The sequence below is a fragment of the Lithobates pipiens genome, unplaced genomic scaffold, assembly GCF_037356315.1.
Source record: "Lithobates pipiens isolate NorthernLeopardFrog02 unplaced genomic scaffold, aLitPip1_a1.2 Scaffold_19, whole genome shotgun sequence".
Classification (NCBI taxonomy): Eukaryota; Metazoa; Chordata; class Amphibia; order Anura; family Ranidae; genus Lithobates; species Lithobates pipiens.
In genome coordinates this window covers 591,733,810-591,747,496 of record NW_027507764.1, presented here as the reverse complement: position 1 = coordinate 591,747,496, position 13,687 = coordinate 591,733,810, and the positions used below count along the sequence as shown (strand labels likewise).

At 46.8% G+C, this 13,687-nt stretch overlaps 2 protein-coding genes and 1 pseudogene across 3 annotated transcripts in view; 2 read left to right on the top strand and 1 right to left on the bottom strand.

The window, feature by feature from the left end:
* The window catches only part of LOC143997778 (uncharacterized), a 101,135-nt gene that overhangs the window by 55,543 nt on the left and 31,905 nt on the right, over positions 1 to 13,687 (top strand). Inside the window, exon 2 of one of the 2 annotated variants that reach the window (XM_077493569.1) lies at positions 255 to 6,507. The exons of the other annotated variant lie outside the window; for it this stretch is intronic. Within the exon in view, the coding sequence (XP_077349695.1) occupies positions 255 to 1,843 (1,589 nt within the window). The 3' untranslated portion in view covers positions 1,844 to 6,507. Of the gene's footprint in view, positions 1 to 254; positions 6,508 to 13,687 lie in introns of those variants that run through there. 2 annotated transcript variants of the gene reach the window in all.
* On the top strand, positions 7,311 to 12,719 carry LOC143997884 (uncharacterized). Its single transcript, XM_077493711.1, has 2 exons — positions 7,311 to 7,606; positions 11,027 to 12,719. Exons 1-2 carry the CDS (start codon positions 7,311 to 7,313, stop codon positions 12,573 to 12,575), a joined length of 1,845 nt encoding a protein of 614 aa, XP_077349837.1. The 3' UTR covers positions 12,576 to 12,719.
* Positions 10,523 to 10,629, bottom strand: LOC143999776 (U2 spliceosomal RNA; annotated as a pseudogene).

Below are 13,687 nucleotides of genomic sequence, written 5' to 3'. Positions count from 1 at the left end.
TACCCCCATTGCAAAGATTCATTTAACAGCAGCTCGGAGTTGTAACTTTGTTGCTTCTGCTGTCCCGTTGACCTATAGATATTTGTGACAAGGAAATAGGTTTTTGCTTATTTGGTAAAACAATGCATAGAACGTGATAGGGCTTTGCCCATCTCACCATAAGCTGTCTGCTTGTGCCCTTGTATGATATTCAGTGTTTGGTGACTTGTTGTAGTGATCATATAAAGATATTAATAACTGTGTGGATTTTGTAGGTACTGAACGCGGCCTTTCTACGGTAGAAGATCGTAAAAGGTCTTTACTGGAGAAACTGAACAAATACATGAGCAGAACAGAGAAGGTTGGATCTCTGACCATTTACAAGAGGAAAATAGACCAGCAGAGTAAAGGGGAATTTAAAAAAGTGAAGCTCAATAAGAAAAGTAATGTGATCATGATGGTTGGTGAAACCGGATCTGGTAAAACAACCCTGATTAATGCTATGATCAACTACATCTTTGGTGTGGAGTGGAAGGATGATCACCGGTTCAAGCTAATTGAAGAGATTAGTAAGAAGAGTCAAGCCCACAGCCAAACATCAAGTGTCACTACGTACGAGATCAACAATGAAGATGGCTTCCGAATCCCGTACTCCATAACCATCATTGACACTCCGGGGTTTGGAGACACCAGAGGAATAGAGCGTGATGAGAAAATCATGCGGAAGATACGAGAATTTTTTTCTAAATGCACATTCACGGAAATTGATGCGATTTGTTTTGTAGTCCAGTCATCTTTGGCTCGGTTAACTCCAACACAGGTGTACATCTATGACAACATTTTATCCATTTTTGGGAAAGACATCAAGGATAATATAGTCTTCTTCACAACCTTCTCTGATTTTCAGGAACCGAGCGTTCTCTCTGCAGTTACTGAGGCTGATGTTCCCTGTGCAAAATCTGAAGATGGAAAACCTGTGTATTTTATGGTCAATAACGGCATGCTGTACGCTGATAACCGCCCTGATCAAGTTGGTAAACGTGTCTACAAGACTCAGGAAATGCAGTGGGAAATGGCAATGGAAAGCATTGAGGAATTTTTTTTACAATATTTGCCTGAATTAGCCAGTAAAGATTTAACTTTAACAAAGGAAGTTCTAGTAAAAAGAAATGCTTTGGAGGTAATTTTGGATGGACTTGGCCGAAAAATTGAGGTGGTGACCGGGAAACAGCATGAATTGGAGCAAACCGAGAGAGCTCTGAATGGAAACAGGGCAGAGGTTAAAAAGAATGAGAATTTCAAGTATGCAGTGACGGAACCTGTAAGAAGAAAGGTAGACTCATCCCAATCCTCAATCAACTGCCAGGAGTGCAGCTCTACATGTCATCAAGACTGCCCCGTGTCTTCTAACTACCTGGTTTATTTATGTGAAGTTTTTAATTGGAGGGGAATTTGTGGTGTGTGTAATCATGACACCAAAACACACCTTTTAGAAAAGTCTTACTGGGAAACTTTTGTTGAAACCAAAAAGAAGATGACATATTTTGATATTAAAAAAAAATATGAAAATGCTCAGGAGTTCATGGATGTAGAAGATGTTTTCTTAAAATTGAAGGAAGACATTAGGAAGGCAGAGGATGAGGTACGGGAACTTACTGGGGAGATTGCTGAGATCCTCCAACGTCTCCAGGAGATCGCCTTAAAACCAAACCCGATGTTTGCCACAGATTACATAAAGCTGCTCATCGAAAAAGAGAAGCGGGAAGGAAAGACTGGATTTTTGGAGAGAATTAAAATAATGGAAGAAAACATAAAAAAATTTGAATGTTTTGGTAAAATTCTGTCCGACAAATGGCAAAACTAAAAAAAAAAACAAGGTGACATTGTAAATTTGATTGGTCCCAGTTATTGTTTTGTTTGATTAAGCAGTTCTCCAATGCCTCCCATCTCACCCATTTTTATAAATATTAGAGAACAAAATACCCGTGTGTGCCTCAGGCTATACTCGCCGTTTTCCTTTTTTACCCATCCATACCATATAGAGCATGTGATGATTAGTAAATACATAGAAAGGCCAATTTGGAATTTCAGTACTTATAGTACTTCCAGCATGTTTTCTGCAACCGCAGTGTTGGAGCCAAAGAAATTATATCTGATGTTCTTCAAGCACTAAAAAACAGTTTTATCCGTGTTTCAAAGGAAAGCATTGTTGTGTCTATAAGAGAACTTATCATCATTTGGATAATCCAAGCATTCGGTCCATCATGAATGCTGCTGCCAGACTCATCCACCTTACCAACTGTTCAGTGTCCTCCACCCCTCTCTGCCAATCCCTCCACTGGTCTCCATTCAGTGTCCTCCACCCCTCTCCTCCAATCCCTCCACTGGTCTCCATTCAGTATTTTCCACCCCTCTCCACCAATCCCTCCACTGGTCTCCATTCAGTGTCCTCCACCCCTCTCCACCAATCCCTCCACTGGTCTCCATTCAGTGTCCTCCACCCCTCTCCACCAATCCCTCCACTGGTCTCCATTCAGTGTCCTCCACCCCTCTCCACCAATCCCTCCACTGGTCTCCATTCAGTGTCCTCCACCCCTCTCCACCAATCCCTCCACTGGTCTCCATTCAGTGTCCTCCACCCCTCTCTGCCAATCCCTCCACTGGCCTAAATTCATTGTCCTCCACCCTCTCTGCCAATCCCTCCACTGGCCTCCATTCATTGTCCTCCTCCCCTCTCTGCCAATCCCTCCACTGGCCTAAATTCATTGTCCTCCACCCCTCTCTGCCAATCCCTCCACTGGCCTCCATTCAGTGTCCTCCACCCCTCTCTGCCAATCCCTCCACTGGCCTCCATTCAGTGTCTCCACCCCTCTCTGCCAATCCCTCCACTGGCCTAAATTCATTGTCCTCCACCCTCTCTGCCAATCCCTCCACTGGCCTCCATTCATTGTCCTCCTCCCCTCTCTGCCAATCCCTCCACTGGCCTAAATTCATTGTCCTCCACCCTCTCTGCCAATCCCTCCACTGGCCTCCATTCAGTGTCTCCACCCCTCTCTGCCATTTCCACCACTGGCCTCCATTCAGTGTCCTCCACCCCTCTTTGCCAATCCCACCACTGGCCTCCATGCAGTGTACTCCACCCCTCTCTGCCAATTCCTACATTGGCTTCTGCTCACCCAACAAGTGAAATTCAAAATACGAACAATAACTTACAAAGCCATCCACAACATGGCCGCCAGCTTCATCACTAACCTAGTCTCAGAATATTAACCAAATCGTTCCTCCCAAAATCTCTAGCTCTCTCATCGCCGGCTCCCAAGCTCGCCCCCAGGACTTCTCCAGAAGCCTCTCCTATCCTATGGAATTCCCTACCCCAATCTGTCTGACTATCTCCTACTCTATCCACTTTTAGACGTTCCCTGAAAACTCATCTCTTCAGGGAAGCCTACCCAGCCCCCACCTAACAACTGCACATTTATTTTCTCCATCAGCCCCCACCCCCCCCCCACAGTTATATCCTTTTGTATCACTTGACCCTCTTTTAGATTGTAAGCTCTAACGAGCTGAGCCCTCTGATCTCTCCTGTATTGAATTGTATTGTAAGTGTACTGCCTGCCTTCATGTTGTAAAGCGCTGTTGGCGCCTTATAAATGTTGTATAATAAACATAATAATGGGGTATTCATAGGTAAGTTATTTAAACTGTCCTGGAAATATACAATGTAAGCTTTGCTCTATGTTTGAATTCAGTTAAAGTTTAGAGCTACGAGGAGATGTTTACTGATCAGTAATGATTGATTAGGAATAGCGATGGATGGAACACATGGCTCCCTATGGAGTAAGATACACAAGTTCCATGCAGAGGCGATCAATGTCACATGATCATAAATTGCTCCAATCACACACCACCAACCACGGCAATATTCTTCTGCATGTTATCTGTAGAACTTAGTCCACATTTCATTTGTTTAGCAATCAGTTGCTTCTTCTGGTGATTTTAGCAGCACAGTTGAGGTTTTCCATCGGCCAGGTCACGGCCTTCCATCTGCTGGGTGACGGCCTGACAGACTTCACAGTGTAAAGAGCTGATGGGGATCACTTTCCCCCTGCAGGGCCGCAGGGTGACAGTAACAGTGGGCACAGTCTCTGCAGAGTGCTGCTACTGTATAGGGCTCACCCCAATAGATGGGCACAGAGTCTGTAGATAAAGAGTGCAGGAACACAGGCACCGACAGCAGGGGGAAAGTGATCCCCTCCAGCTACTGTCACACCGCAGAAAACAATCGGTGCGGGGGGCAGGAGAGACAAGCTGCAGGTCTGGAGGTGGGGAGAAACACTGGGCACTGCAACCTCTGTGTCACAAGTGTAAGGGGGTGCACTGACCAACAGGGTAAGGAAAGCATACAGACCACCAGGGTAAGGGAGCACACTGACCAGCAGGGTGTGGGGTACACTGACCACCAGGGTATGAGTTACACTGACCACCAGGGTATGGGGGACACTGACCAGCATGGTATGAGGTACTCTGACCACTATGGTAAGGGGGCACACTGACCAGCATGGTATGGGGGCACACTGACCACCGGGGTAAGGAAGTACATTGACCACCAGGGTATGGGGGAACACTGACCACCAGGATATGGGGGAACACTGACCACCAGGGTATGCGGGAACACTGACCAGCAGGGTATGGGGGAACACACTGACCAGCAGGGTATGGGGGAACACTGACCACCGGGGTATGGGGGAACACTGACCACCAGGGTATGGGGGAACACTGACCACCAGGGTATGGGGGAACACTGACCACCAGGGTATGGGGGAACACTGACCAGCAGGGTATGGGGGAACACACTGACCAGCAGGGTATGGGGGAACACTGACCACCAGGATATGGGGAACACTGACCAGCAGGGTATGGGGGAACACTGACCAGCAGGGTATGGGGGAACACACTGACCACCAGGGTATGGGGGAACACTGACCAGCAGGGTATGGGGGAACACACTGACCACCAGGGTATGGGGGAACACTGACCAGCAGGGTATGGGGGAACACACTGACCAGCAGGGTATGGGGGAACACACTGACCACCAGGGTATGGGGGAACACTGACGACCAGGGTATGGGGGCACACTGAACACCAGGGTATGGGGGCACACTGACCACCAGGGTATGGGGGAACACTGACCACCAGGGTATGGGGGAACACTGACCACCAGGGTATGGGTGACACACTGACCACCAGGGTAAGGGGGGCACACTGACCACCAGGGTAAGGGGGGCACACTGACCACCAGGGTATGGGTGACACACTGACCACCAGGGTATGGGGGAACACTGACGACCAGGGTATGGGGAAACACTGACCACCAGGGTATGGGGGAACACTGACCACCAGGGTATGGGGGAACACTGACCAGCAGGGTATGGGGGAACACTGACCAGCAGGGTATGGGGGAACACACTGACCACCAGGGTATGGGGGAACACTGACCACCAGGATATGGGGAACACTGACCAGCAGGGTATGGGGGAACACTGACCAGCAGGGTATGGGGGAACACACTGACCACCAGGGTATGGGGGAACACTGACGACCAGGGTATGGGGGCACACTGAACACCAGGGTATGGGGGCACACTGACCACCAGGGTATGGGGGAACACTGACCACCAGGGTATGGGTGACACACTGACCACCAGGGTAAGGGGGCACACTGACCACCAGGGTAAGGGGGCACACTGACCACCAGGGTATGCGTGACACACTGACCACCAGGGTATGGGTGACACACTGACCACCAGGGTAAGGGGGCACACTGACCACCAGCATTAGAGCAGCATATTGAGCTAGAAATTGTAACTTGCAAAGCTTCTACCCTCAAGCACATGTAAAACTTGAGAGACAATACAATATATTATATAAAAGCAACTATTTAGTTTTATGTTAGACATTTTAGAAAGGAATTTTTGCTTCTTTGTATCAGAAAGATAAATGATATATTTACAATTTGTTTTTATATTTCTACGCTGAGCTACTTACATATCCTGCTTAGAGATAACCCAGCTTCCCGCCTATTATAGAGAATAAGAGAGAAGAGTATTGTGGTATAGACACCTAGAGATATTGTACAGTACATGGGTCATGTATGTTTTAACATGTAGAACTCAGTTATGGTTAAATGTTATAACAATTATTTTTTTCAATTGATGTGATATAATGAAAAACATCTTGAACTGCGGTATAAACATCATATAAAATATATAATTCTATCTTAAGCTGTAAAATGGGTGATAACTTGTGGAAATTGTTGTATTTCTGTTTAGCATTTGTCATTTTCCTACTAGGTATCCAATGATAGAATATTATATTTCATATTTTGTAACCACCCAAATCAGCAGCCAATGGAAATGTACCAACCATAAAACTTCTGTGCAATGGCTGAAAGAACTCCGAGCCTCCATATTGTCTGTACTCTTCTCCATATCTGTGAAAATAAAACCTTCTTATCTCATGAAGAGAAGAATCCGGTCTTTGTAATTTGTAATTTGATAAAATCCACTCTTCAGCTCAGACATTTTTTGCCTCCCTTGGTGGTCAGACCGGCTACTTACTTCACCCCCATTTCTGATGTAAGAAAGAAGGGTCAATCTGGACAACTGACACCCAACGGTAAGACTTATGTTCCTATTCTCTGCTCACCCAGGGCTGTAGATCATTTTTTTTCCCTGGGGGGTTCAGTCCTGGACAGCCAGAGGAAAATAGGTGGCATAAAGATTGCGTCACAGGGAATTATGGGTAAAATTGTGTGGAAGGGGGTTAAAACCTGAGCCTCCTCAATGGGATGGATTTACTAAAGGCATTTAGATTGTGCACTCTATAAGTGCAGTAGTTGCCTCTATGCAATTAGAAATGGGTGAGGTTAAGCAGTAACTAATTAGGGATCAATTGGCACAAACAAATGTCCTAACCTAAAAAGCTGTTATAACTCTCAAGGTCAAAAATACAAATCATAAGTAAACTTTTAAAAACATAAATAGTGCAGCGCTAAATAAAACTAGACAAAATCACTAAGGATTAATAAATGTATGAATTTAAAAACTTCAGAGAGAAAGTCCATACATATAAAGGAGTAAATAGGGAGTACGGCAGATAAAGTCCTCAGCTGTGAACACTTGTGCTGGTAAAGATGCTTTTCAATCTGGTGCCGATTCGTGAAAATACCGCCACCGGCAGAAATACAAGCCGCTCACCTTGCACAGTGCACCCACTGAACTAACAGATAGGTCTACAAAAGCCTTCCCCCCACAAGGGATTAAAGAGGTAAAGATGTCTTCCAGAGATCCAGAGATCCGGAAATCCAGAGATCCAGAAATCCGGAGATTCAGAGATCCGGAGATTCGGAGATCCGGAGATCCGGAGATCCAGAGATCCGGAGATCCGGAGATTCAGAGATCCGGAGATTCGGAGATCCGGAGATCCGGAGATCCAGAGATCCGGAGATCCGGAGATTCAGAGATCCGGAGATTCGGAGATCCGGAGATCCGGAGAGCCAGAGATCCAGCTCATATTATATCCACTGCTTTACTGCTCCAAATCGCTCATCAGATCTCCCAATCAATGCTGTTACAGACAAACCTCCTTGTACCATGTAAGATCAAAATGAGACATCCAATAGTGATCTCTGTATGAACTCAGTACATTTTATTTAAATCCAAAAGTAAATCTACTCACAAGTGAAGCACTTTGATCCCAGTGCTAAGAATGGAATTGTTTGCTGCAAACTGCAAGCATGTCTCACAAAGTCTAAGTTGGAGGGTGGCTGCTGCTGATGTGTTCAGCTCCTCCCGCACGCGTATCGTCCCAGTGGGTGAGACTTCTGCCGCGTACACACGTAGCGGACTATCCGACGGACTTAGTCTGGCGGACTTCCCGCCAGACTGTCCGTCGGACTTTTCGAACGGGCTACTTGCCCACACACGGGACACTTTTTCAGCGGACTAATACGGCGTACTAAATCCGCCGTACTTTTGAAATGAACGGACTCGCCCACACACGCGGAGGAAAGTCCGCTCATTTCAAGCGGGTCTCCAGGTAGGCGGGGCCCGCGAAGGAGAGGTCGCTGACCCCGCCACCTGGTATGGACTTAAAGGGGAATCCCAACGCCGAAAAAATTGGCGTGGGTGTTCCCCCAGGTCCACATCAGAGCCTTGTCCGAGCACGCTACCCGGCCGGCCAGGAAAGGGGGGGGACGAGCAAGTGCCCCCCCCCCGAGCCGTACCAGGCTGCGTGCCCTCAACATGGGGGGTGCCTTGGGGAAGGGGGGACGCGCGCACCCCCCCACCCTAAAGCACCTTGTCCCCATGTTGATGAGGACAAGGGCCTCTTCCCGACAACCCTGGCCGTTGGTTGTTGGGGTCTGCGGGCGGAGGGCTTATCGGAATCCAGGAGCCCCCTTTAATAAGGGGGCCCCCGGATACCGGCCCCCCACCCTATGTGAATGAGTATCCATTCACCTGTGAAAAAAAAGTACAAAAAAAACACAAGGGGAAGTTCCGCTAATCTGATCCCTCCCCCCCTCCGGTGCCACAATCGGCATCTTTCAGGGGGAGGGGGGTGCAGTTACATGGATAATCCAGGTATCTGCACCCACTTCCGGGACAGACCGCCGCAGACCCCCGCAGATGCCCCCCCCCCCCCCCCCGTTGTGTTCTGGGAAACACACAGTTCCCAGGACACAGCGGGGACCAGAAGAGAAGCGCAGCAAGACTCGCGCATGTGCAGTAGGGAACCGGGCAGTGAAGCCGCAACGCTTCACTTCCCGATTCCCTGACAGAGGATGGCGGCGGGGGCAGCAGAGAGACAATCGATCGCTCGTCATCTGCCGCCGACATCCCTGGACCCTGGGGCAGGTAAGTGTCCATTTATTAAAAGTCAGCAGGTGCAATATTAGTATCATTTTTTTCCCCACAAATAGAGATTTCTTTTGGTGGTATTTGATCACCTCTACGGTTTTTATTTTTTGCGCTACAAATAAAAAAATACCGAAAATTTTGAAAAAAAAAATGTTTTTTTTTGTTTCAGTTTCAAAACTTTGTAAATAAGTACGTTTTCTCCTTCACTGATGGGTACTGATGGGGCTACACTGATGGGCACTGATAAGGTGGCACTGATGGGCACCAATGTGTCACCAATGAAGTGGCACTGATAGGCGGCACTGATGGGCGACACGGATGGGCGACACGGATGGGCGACACGGATGGGCGACACGGACAGACACTGATAGGTGGCACAAATTGGCACTGATAGCTGGCACGGATGGGCGGCACGGATGGGCGGCACGGATGGGCATGGATAGGCGGCACAGGTGGGCATGGATAGGCGGCACAGGTGGGCATAGATAGGCGGCACAGGTGGGCATGGATAGGCAGCACAGGTGGGCACTCATAGGCGGCACAGGGGGGCACTCAGGCGGCACAGGTGGGCACTCAGGCGGCACAGGTGGGCACTCATAGGCGGCACAGGTGGGCACTCATAGGCGGCATCGGTTTATAGTAATGGATGCCAATCAGTGCCAAACAATAATGCATGCCAATCAGTGATGCCCATTGTGGGCACTGATTGGCATCCATTATGGGCACTGATTGGCACCCATTGTGCTGACTGGCACCCTGGTGGTCTAGGGAGGATTATGGATTTTTATTACCTTTTCCCTGGTGGTCTAGTGGTGTCCCTGGTGGTCCAGTGTGGGCATCCTCGGGGGGGCTGTGCTGATAATCGATCAGCACAGACCCCCCCTGTCAGAGGAGCAGCCGATCGGCTCTCCTCTACTCGCGTCTGACAGACGCGAGTGAGGGAAAGCCGATCACCGGCTCTTCCCATTTACACTGTGATCAGCCGTGATTGGACACGGCTGATCACATGGTAAAGAGTCTCCGTCGGAGACTCTTTACTGAGATCATAGTTGCCGGGTGTCAGACTGACACCCCGCAACAACGATCGCCGCGATGCGCGCCCCCAGGGGCGCGCAGCGGCTCATAATCCTAATCACGTCATATGACGTCCGGTTAGGATTATGAAACCACTTTGCCGCCGTCAATTCCCTATAGGGCGGGCGGCAAGTGGTTAAAGCACCCAGCCAGACTGTGTTTCCATGCCTACTAGAGGAGACAGCTCCCCCTATGGCCAGGCTGAACACCCTATAGTTCAGTCAGACTGATGCTGAGGTCAAAATTTGGAATAATACTCAAACCAAACTGCAGTTTAAGTGTAACTTTAAATTTCAAAAACACATAGCACGTGCTCTTCAGGAGCCAGCACTACAATAAAAATTCACACATAAAAAATTCATATATAAAATATTTTTAATATATATATATATATATATATATATATATATATATATATATATATATATATATATATATATATATATATACACACTGTATGGTGTATTTAGACAGGATAATTTGGTTGGTTTGGCTGGTCGGTAAGTTGAGCTGGGGATTTCTTTGGTTTTGCTTTGCATGTGTTGACCTTCCATGTGCTACTTGCTACAAAGGCCAGTTTTAGGTGAGGGCAGTGGCCAGTTGTTTGTATTAAAGAACAGATACTACACTTGATCTTAGCCAAAAGGCAGAGAAGAAGCCTGGACAGGTAAGTGCCCTAATATTAAAAGTCAGCAGCTACAGTATTTGTAGCTGCTGACTTTTAATTAAAGCTCCTCTTTAATGTATGGAGTTCCCTGGGTACCCCCATTGCAAAGATTCATTTAACAGCAGCTCAGAGTTGTAACTTTGTTGCTTCTGCTGTCCCGTTGACCTATAGATATTTGTGACAAGGAAATAGGTTTTTGCTTATTTGGTAAAACAGTGCATAGAACGTGATAGGGCTTTGCCCACCTCACCATAAGCTGTCTGCTTGTGCCCTTGTATGATATTCAGTGTTTGGTGACTTGTTGTAGTGATCATATAAAGATATTAATAACTGTGTGGATTTTGTAGGTACTGAACGCGGCCTTTCTATGGTAGAAAATCGTAAAAAAGGTCTTTACTGGAGAAACTGAACAAATATACGAGCAGCACGGAGAAGGTTGGATCTCTGACCATTTACAAGAGGAAAATAGAGCAGCAGAGTAAAGGGGAATTTAAAAAAGTGAAGCTCAATAAGAAAAGTAATGTGATCATGATGGTTGGTGAAACCGGATCTGGTAAAACAACCCTGATTAATGCTATGATCAACTACATCTTTGGTGTGGAGTGGAAGGATGATCACCGGTTCAAGCTAATTGAGGAGATTAGTAAGAAGAGTCAAGCCCACAGCCAAACATCGAGTATCACCACGTACCAGATCCACCATGAAGATGGATTCCGAATCCCGTACCCCATAACCATCATTGACACTCCGGGGTTTGGAGACACCAGAGGGATGGATCATGATGAGAAAATCATGCAGAAGATCCGAGAATTTTTTTCTAAATGCACATTCACGGAAATTGATGCGATTTGTTTTGTGGTTCAGTCATCTTTGGCTCAGTTAACTCCAACACAGGTGTACATCTATGACAACATTTTATCCATTTTTGGGAAAGACATCAAGGATAATATAGTCTTCTTCACCACCTTCTCTGATCTCCAGGAACCGAGCGTTCTCGCCGCAATTACTGAGGCTGATGTTCCCTGTGCAAAATCTAAAGATGGAAAACCTGTGCATTTTATGGTCAATAACGGCATGCTGTACGCTGATAACCGCCCTGATCAAGTTGGCAAACGTGTCTACAAGACTCAGGAAATGCAGTGGGAAATGGCAATGGAAAGCATTGAGGAATTTTTTTTACAATATTTGCCTGGATTAGCCAGTAAAGATTTAACTTTAACAAAGGAAGTTCTAGTAAAAAGAAATGCTTTGGAGGTAATTTTGGATGGACTTGGCCGAAAAATTGAGGTGGTGACCGGGAAACAGCATGAATTGGAGCAAACCGAGAGAGCTCTGACTGAAAACAGGGCGGAGGTTAAAAAGAATGAGAATTTCAAGTATGCAGTGACGGAACCTGTAAGAAGAAAGGTAGACTCATCCCAATCCTCAATCAACTGCCAGGAGTGCAGCTCTACATGTCATCAAGACTGCCCCGTGTCTGATGACTCCATGGTTTATTTCTGTGAAGTTTTTAATTGGAGGGGAATTTGTTGTGTGTGTAAACATGGCACCAGAACACACCTTTTAGAAAAGTCTTACTGGGAAACTTTTGTTGAAACCAAAAAGAAGATGACATATTTTGATATTAAAAAAAAATATGAAAATGCTCAGGAGTTCATGGATGTAGAAGATGTTTTTTTAAAATTGAAGGAAGACATTAGGAAGGCAGAGGATGAGGTACGGGAACTTACTGGGGAGATTGCTGAGATCCTCAAACGTCTCCAGGAGATCGCCTTAAAACCAAACCCGATGTTTGCCACAGATTACATAAAGCTGCTCATCGAAAAAGAGAAGCGGGAAGGAAAGACTGGATTTTTGGAGAGAATTAAAATAATGGAAGAAAACATAAAAAAATTTGAATGTTTTGGTAAAATTCTGTCCGACAAATGGCAAAACTAAAAAAAAAACAAGGTGACATTGTAAATTTGATTGGTCCCAGTTATTGTTTTGTTTGATTAAGCAGTTCTCCAGTGCTTCCCATCTCACCCATTTTTATAGATATTAGAGAACAAAATACCCGTGTGTGCCTCAGGCTATACTCGCCGTTTTCCTTTTTCACCCATCCATACCATATAGAGCAGGGGTCTCAAACTGGTGGCCCTCCAGCTGTTGCAAAACTACAAGTCCCATCATGCCTCTGCCTGTGGGAGTCATGCTTGTAACTGTCAGCCTTGCAATGCCTCATGGGACTTGTAGTTTTGCAACAGCTGGAGGGCCACCAGTTTGAGACCCCTGATATAGAGCATGTGATGATTAGTAAATACATAGAAAGGCCAATTTGGAATTTCAGTACTTATAGTACTTCCAGCATGTTTTCTGCCATCACAGTGTTGGAGCCAATGAAATTATATCTGATGTTCTTCAAGCACTAATAAACGGTTTTATCCAAGTTTTAAAGTAAAGCATTGTTGCGTCTATAAGAGAACTTATCATCATTTGGATAATCCAAGCATTCAGTCCATCATGAATGCTGCTGCCAGACTCATCCACCTTACCAACGGCTCAGTGTCCTCCATTCCTCTCCCCCAATACCTTCACTGGTCTCCATTCAGTATCCTCCACCCCTCTCCACCAATCCCTCCACTGGTCTCCATTCAGTGTCCTCCATTCCTCTCCCCCAATCCCTTCACTGGTCTCCATTCAGTGTCCTCCACCCCTCTCCGCCAATCCCTCCACTGGTCTCCATTCAGTGTGTTCCATTCCTCTCCCCCAATCCCTCCACTGGTCTCCATTCAATATCCTCCACCCCTCTCTGCCAATCCCTCCACTGGTCTCCATTCAGTGTCCTCCACCCCTCTCCGCCAATCCCTCCACTGGTCTCCATTCAGTATCTTCAACCCCTCTCCGCCAATCCCTCCACTGGTCTCCATTCAGTATCTTCCACCTCTCTCCGCCAATCCCTCCACTGGTCTCCATTCAGTATTTTCCACCCCTCTCCACCAATCCCTCCACTGGTCTCCATTCAGTATCTTCCACCCCTCTCCTCCAATCCCTCCACTGGTCTCCACTCA

Coding starts and splice junctions, on each gene's coding strand:
- LOC143997884 (XM_077493711.1), top strand. CDS start 7,311: ATGTCTTCCAGAGATCCAGAGATCCGGAAATCCAGAGATCCAGAAATC. Junction 7,607..11,026: donor CAGATCTCCCAATCAATGCT/GTTACAGACAAA, acceptor ATCGTAAAAAAG/GTCTTTACTGGAGAAACTGA.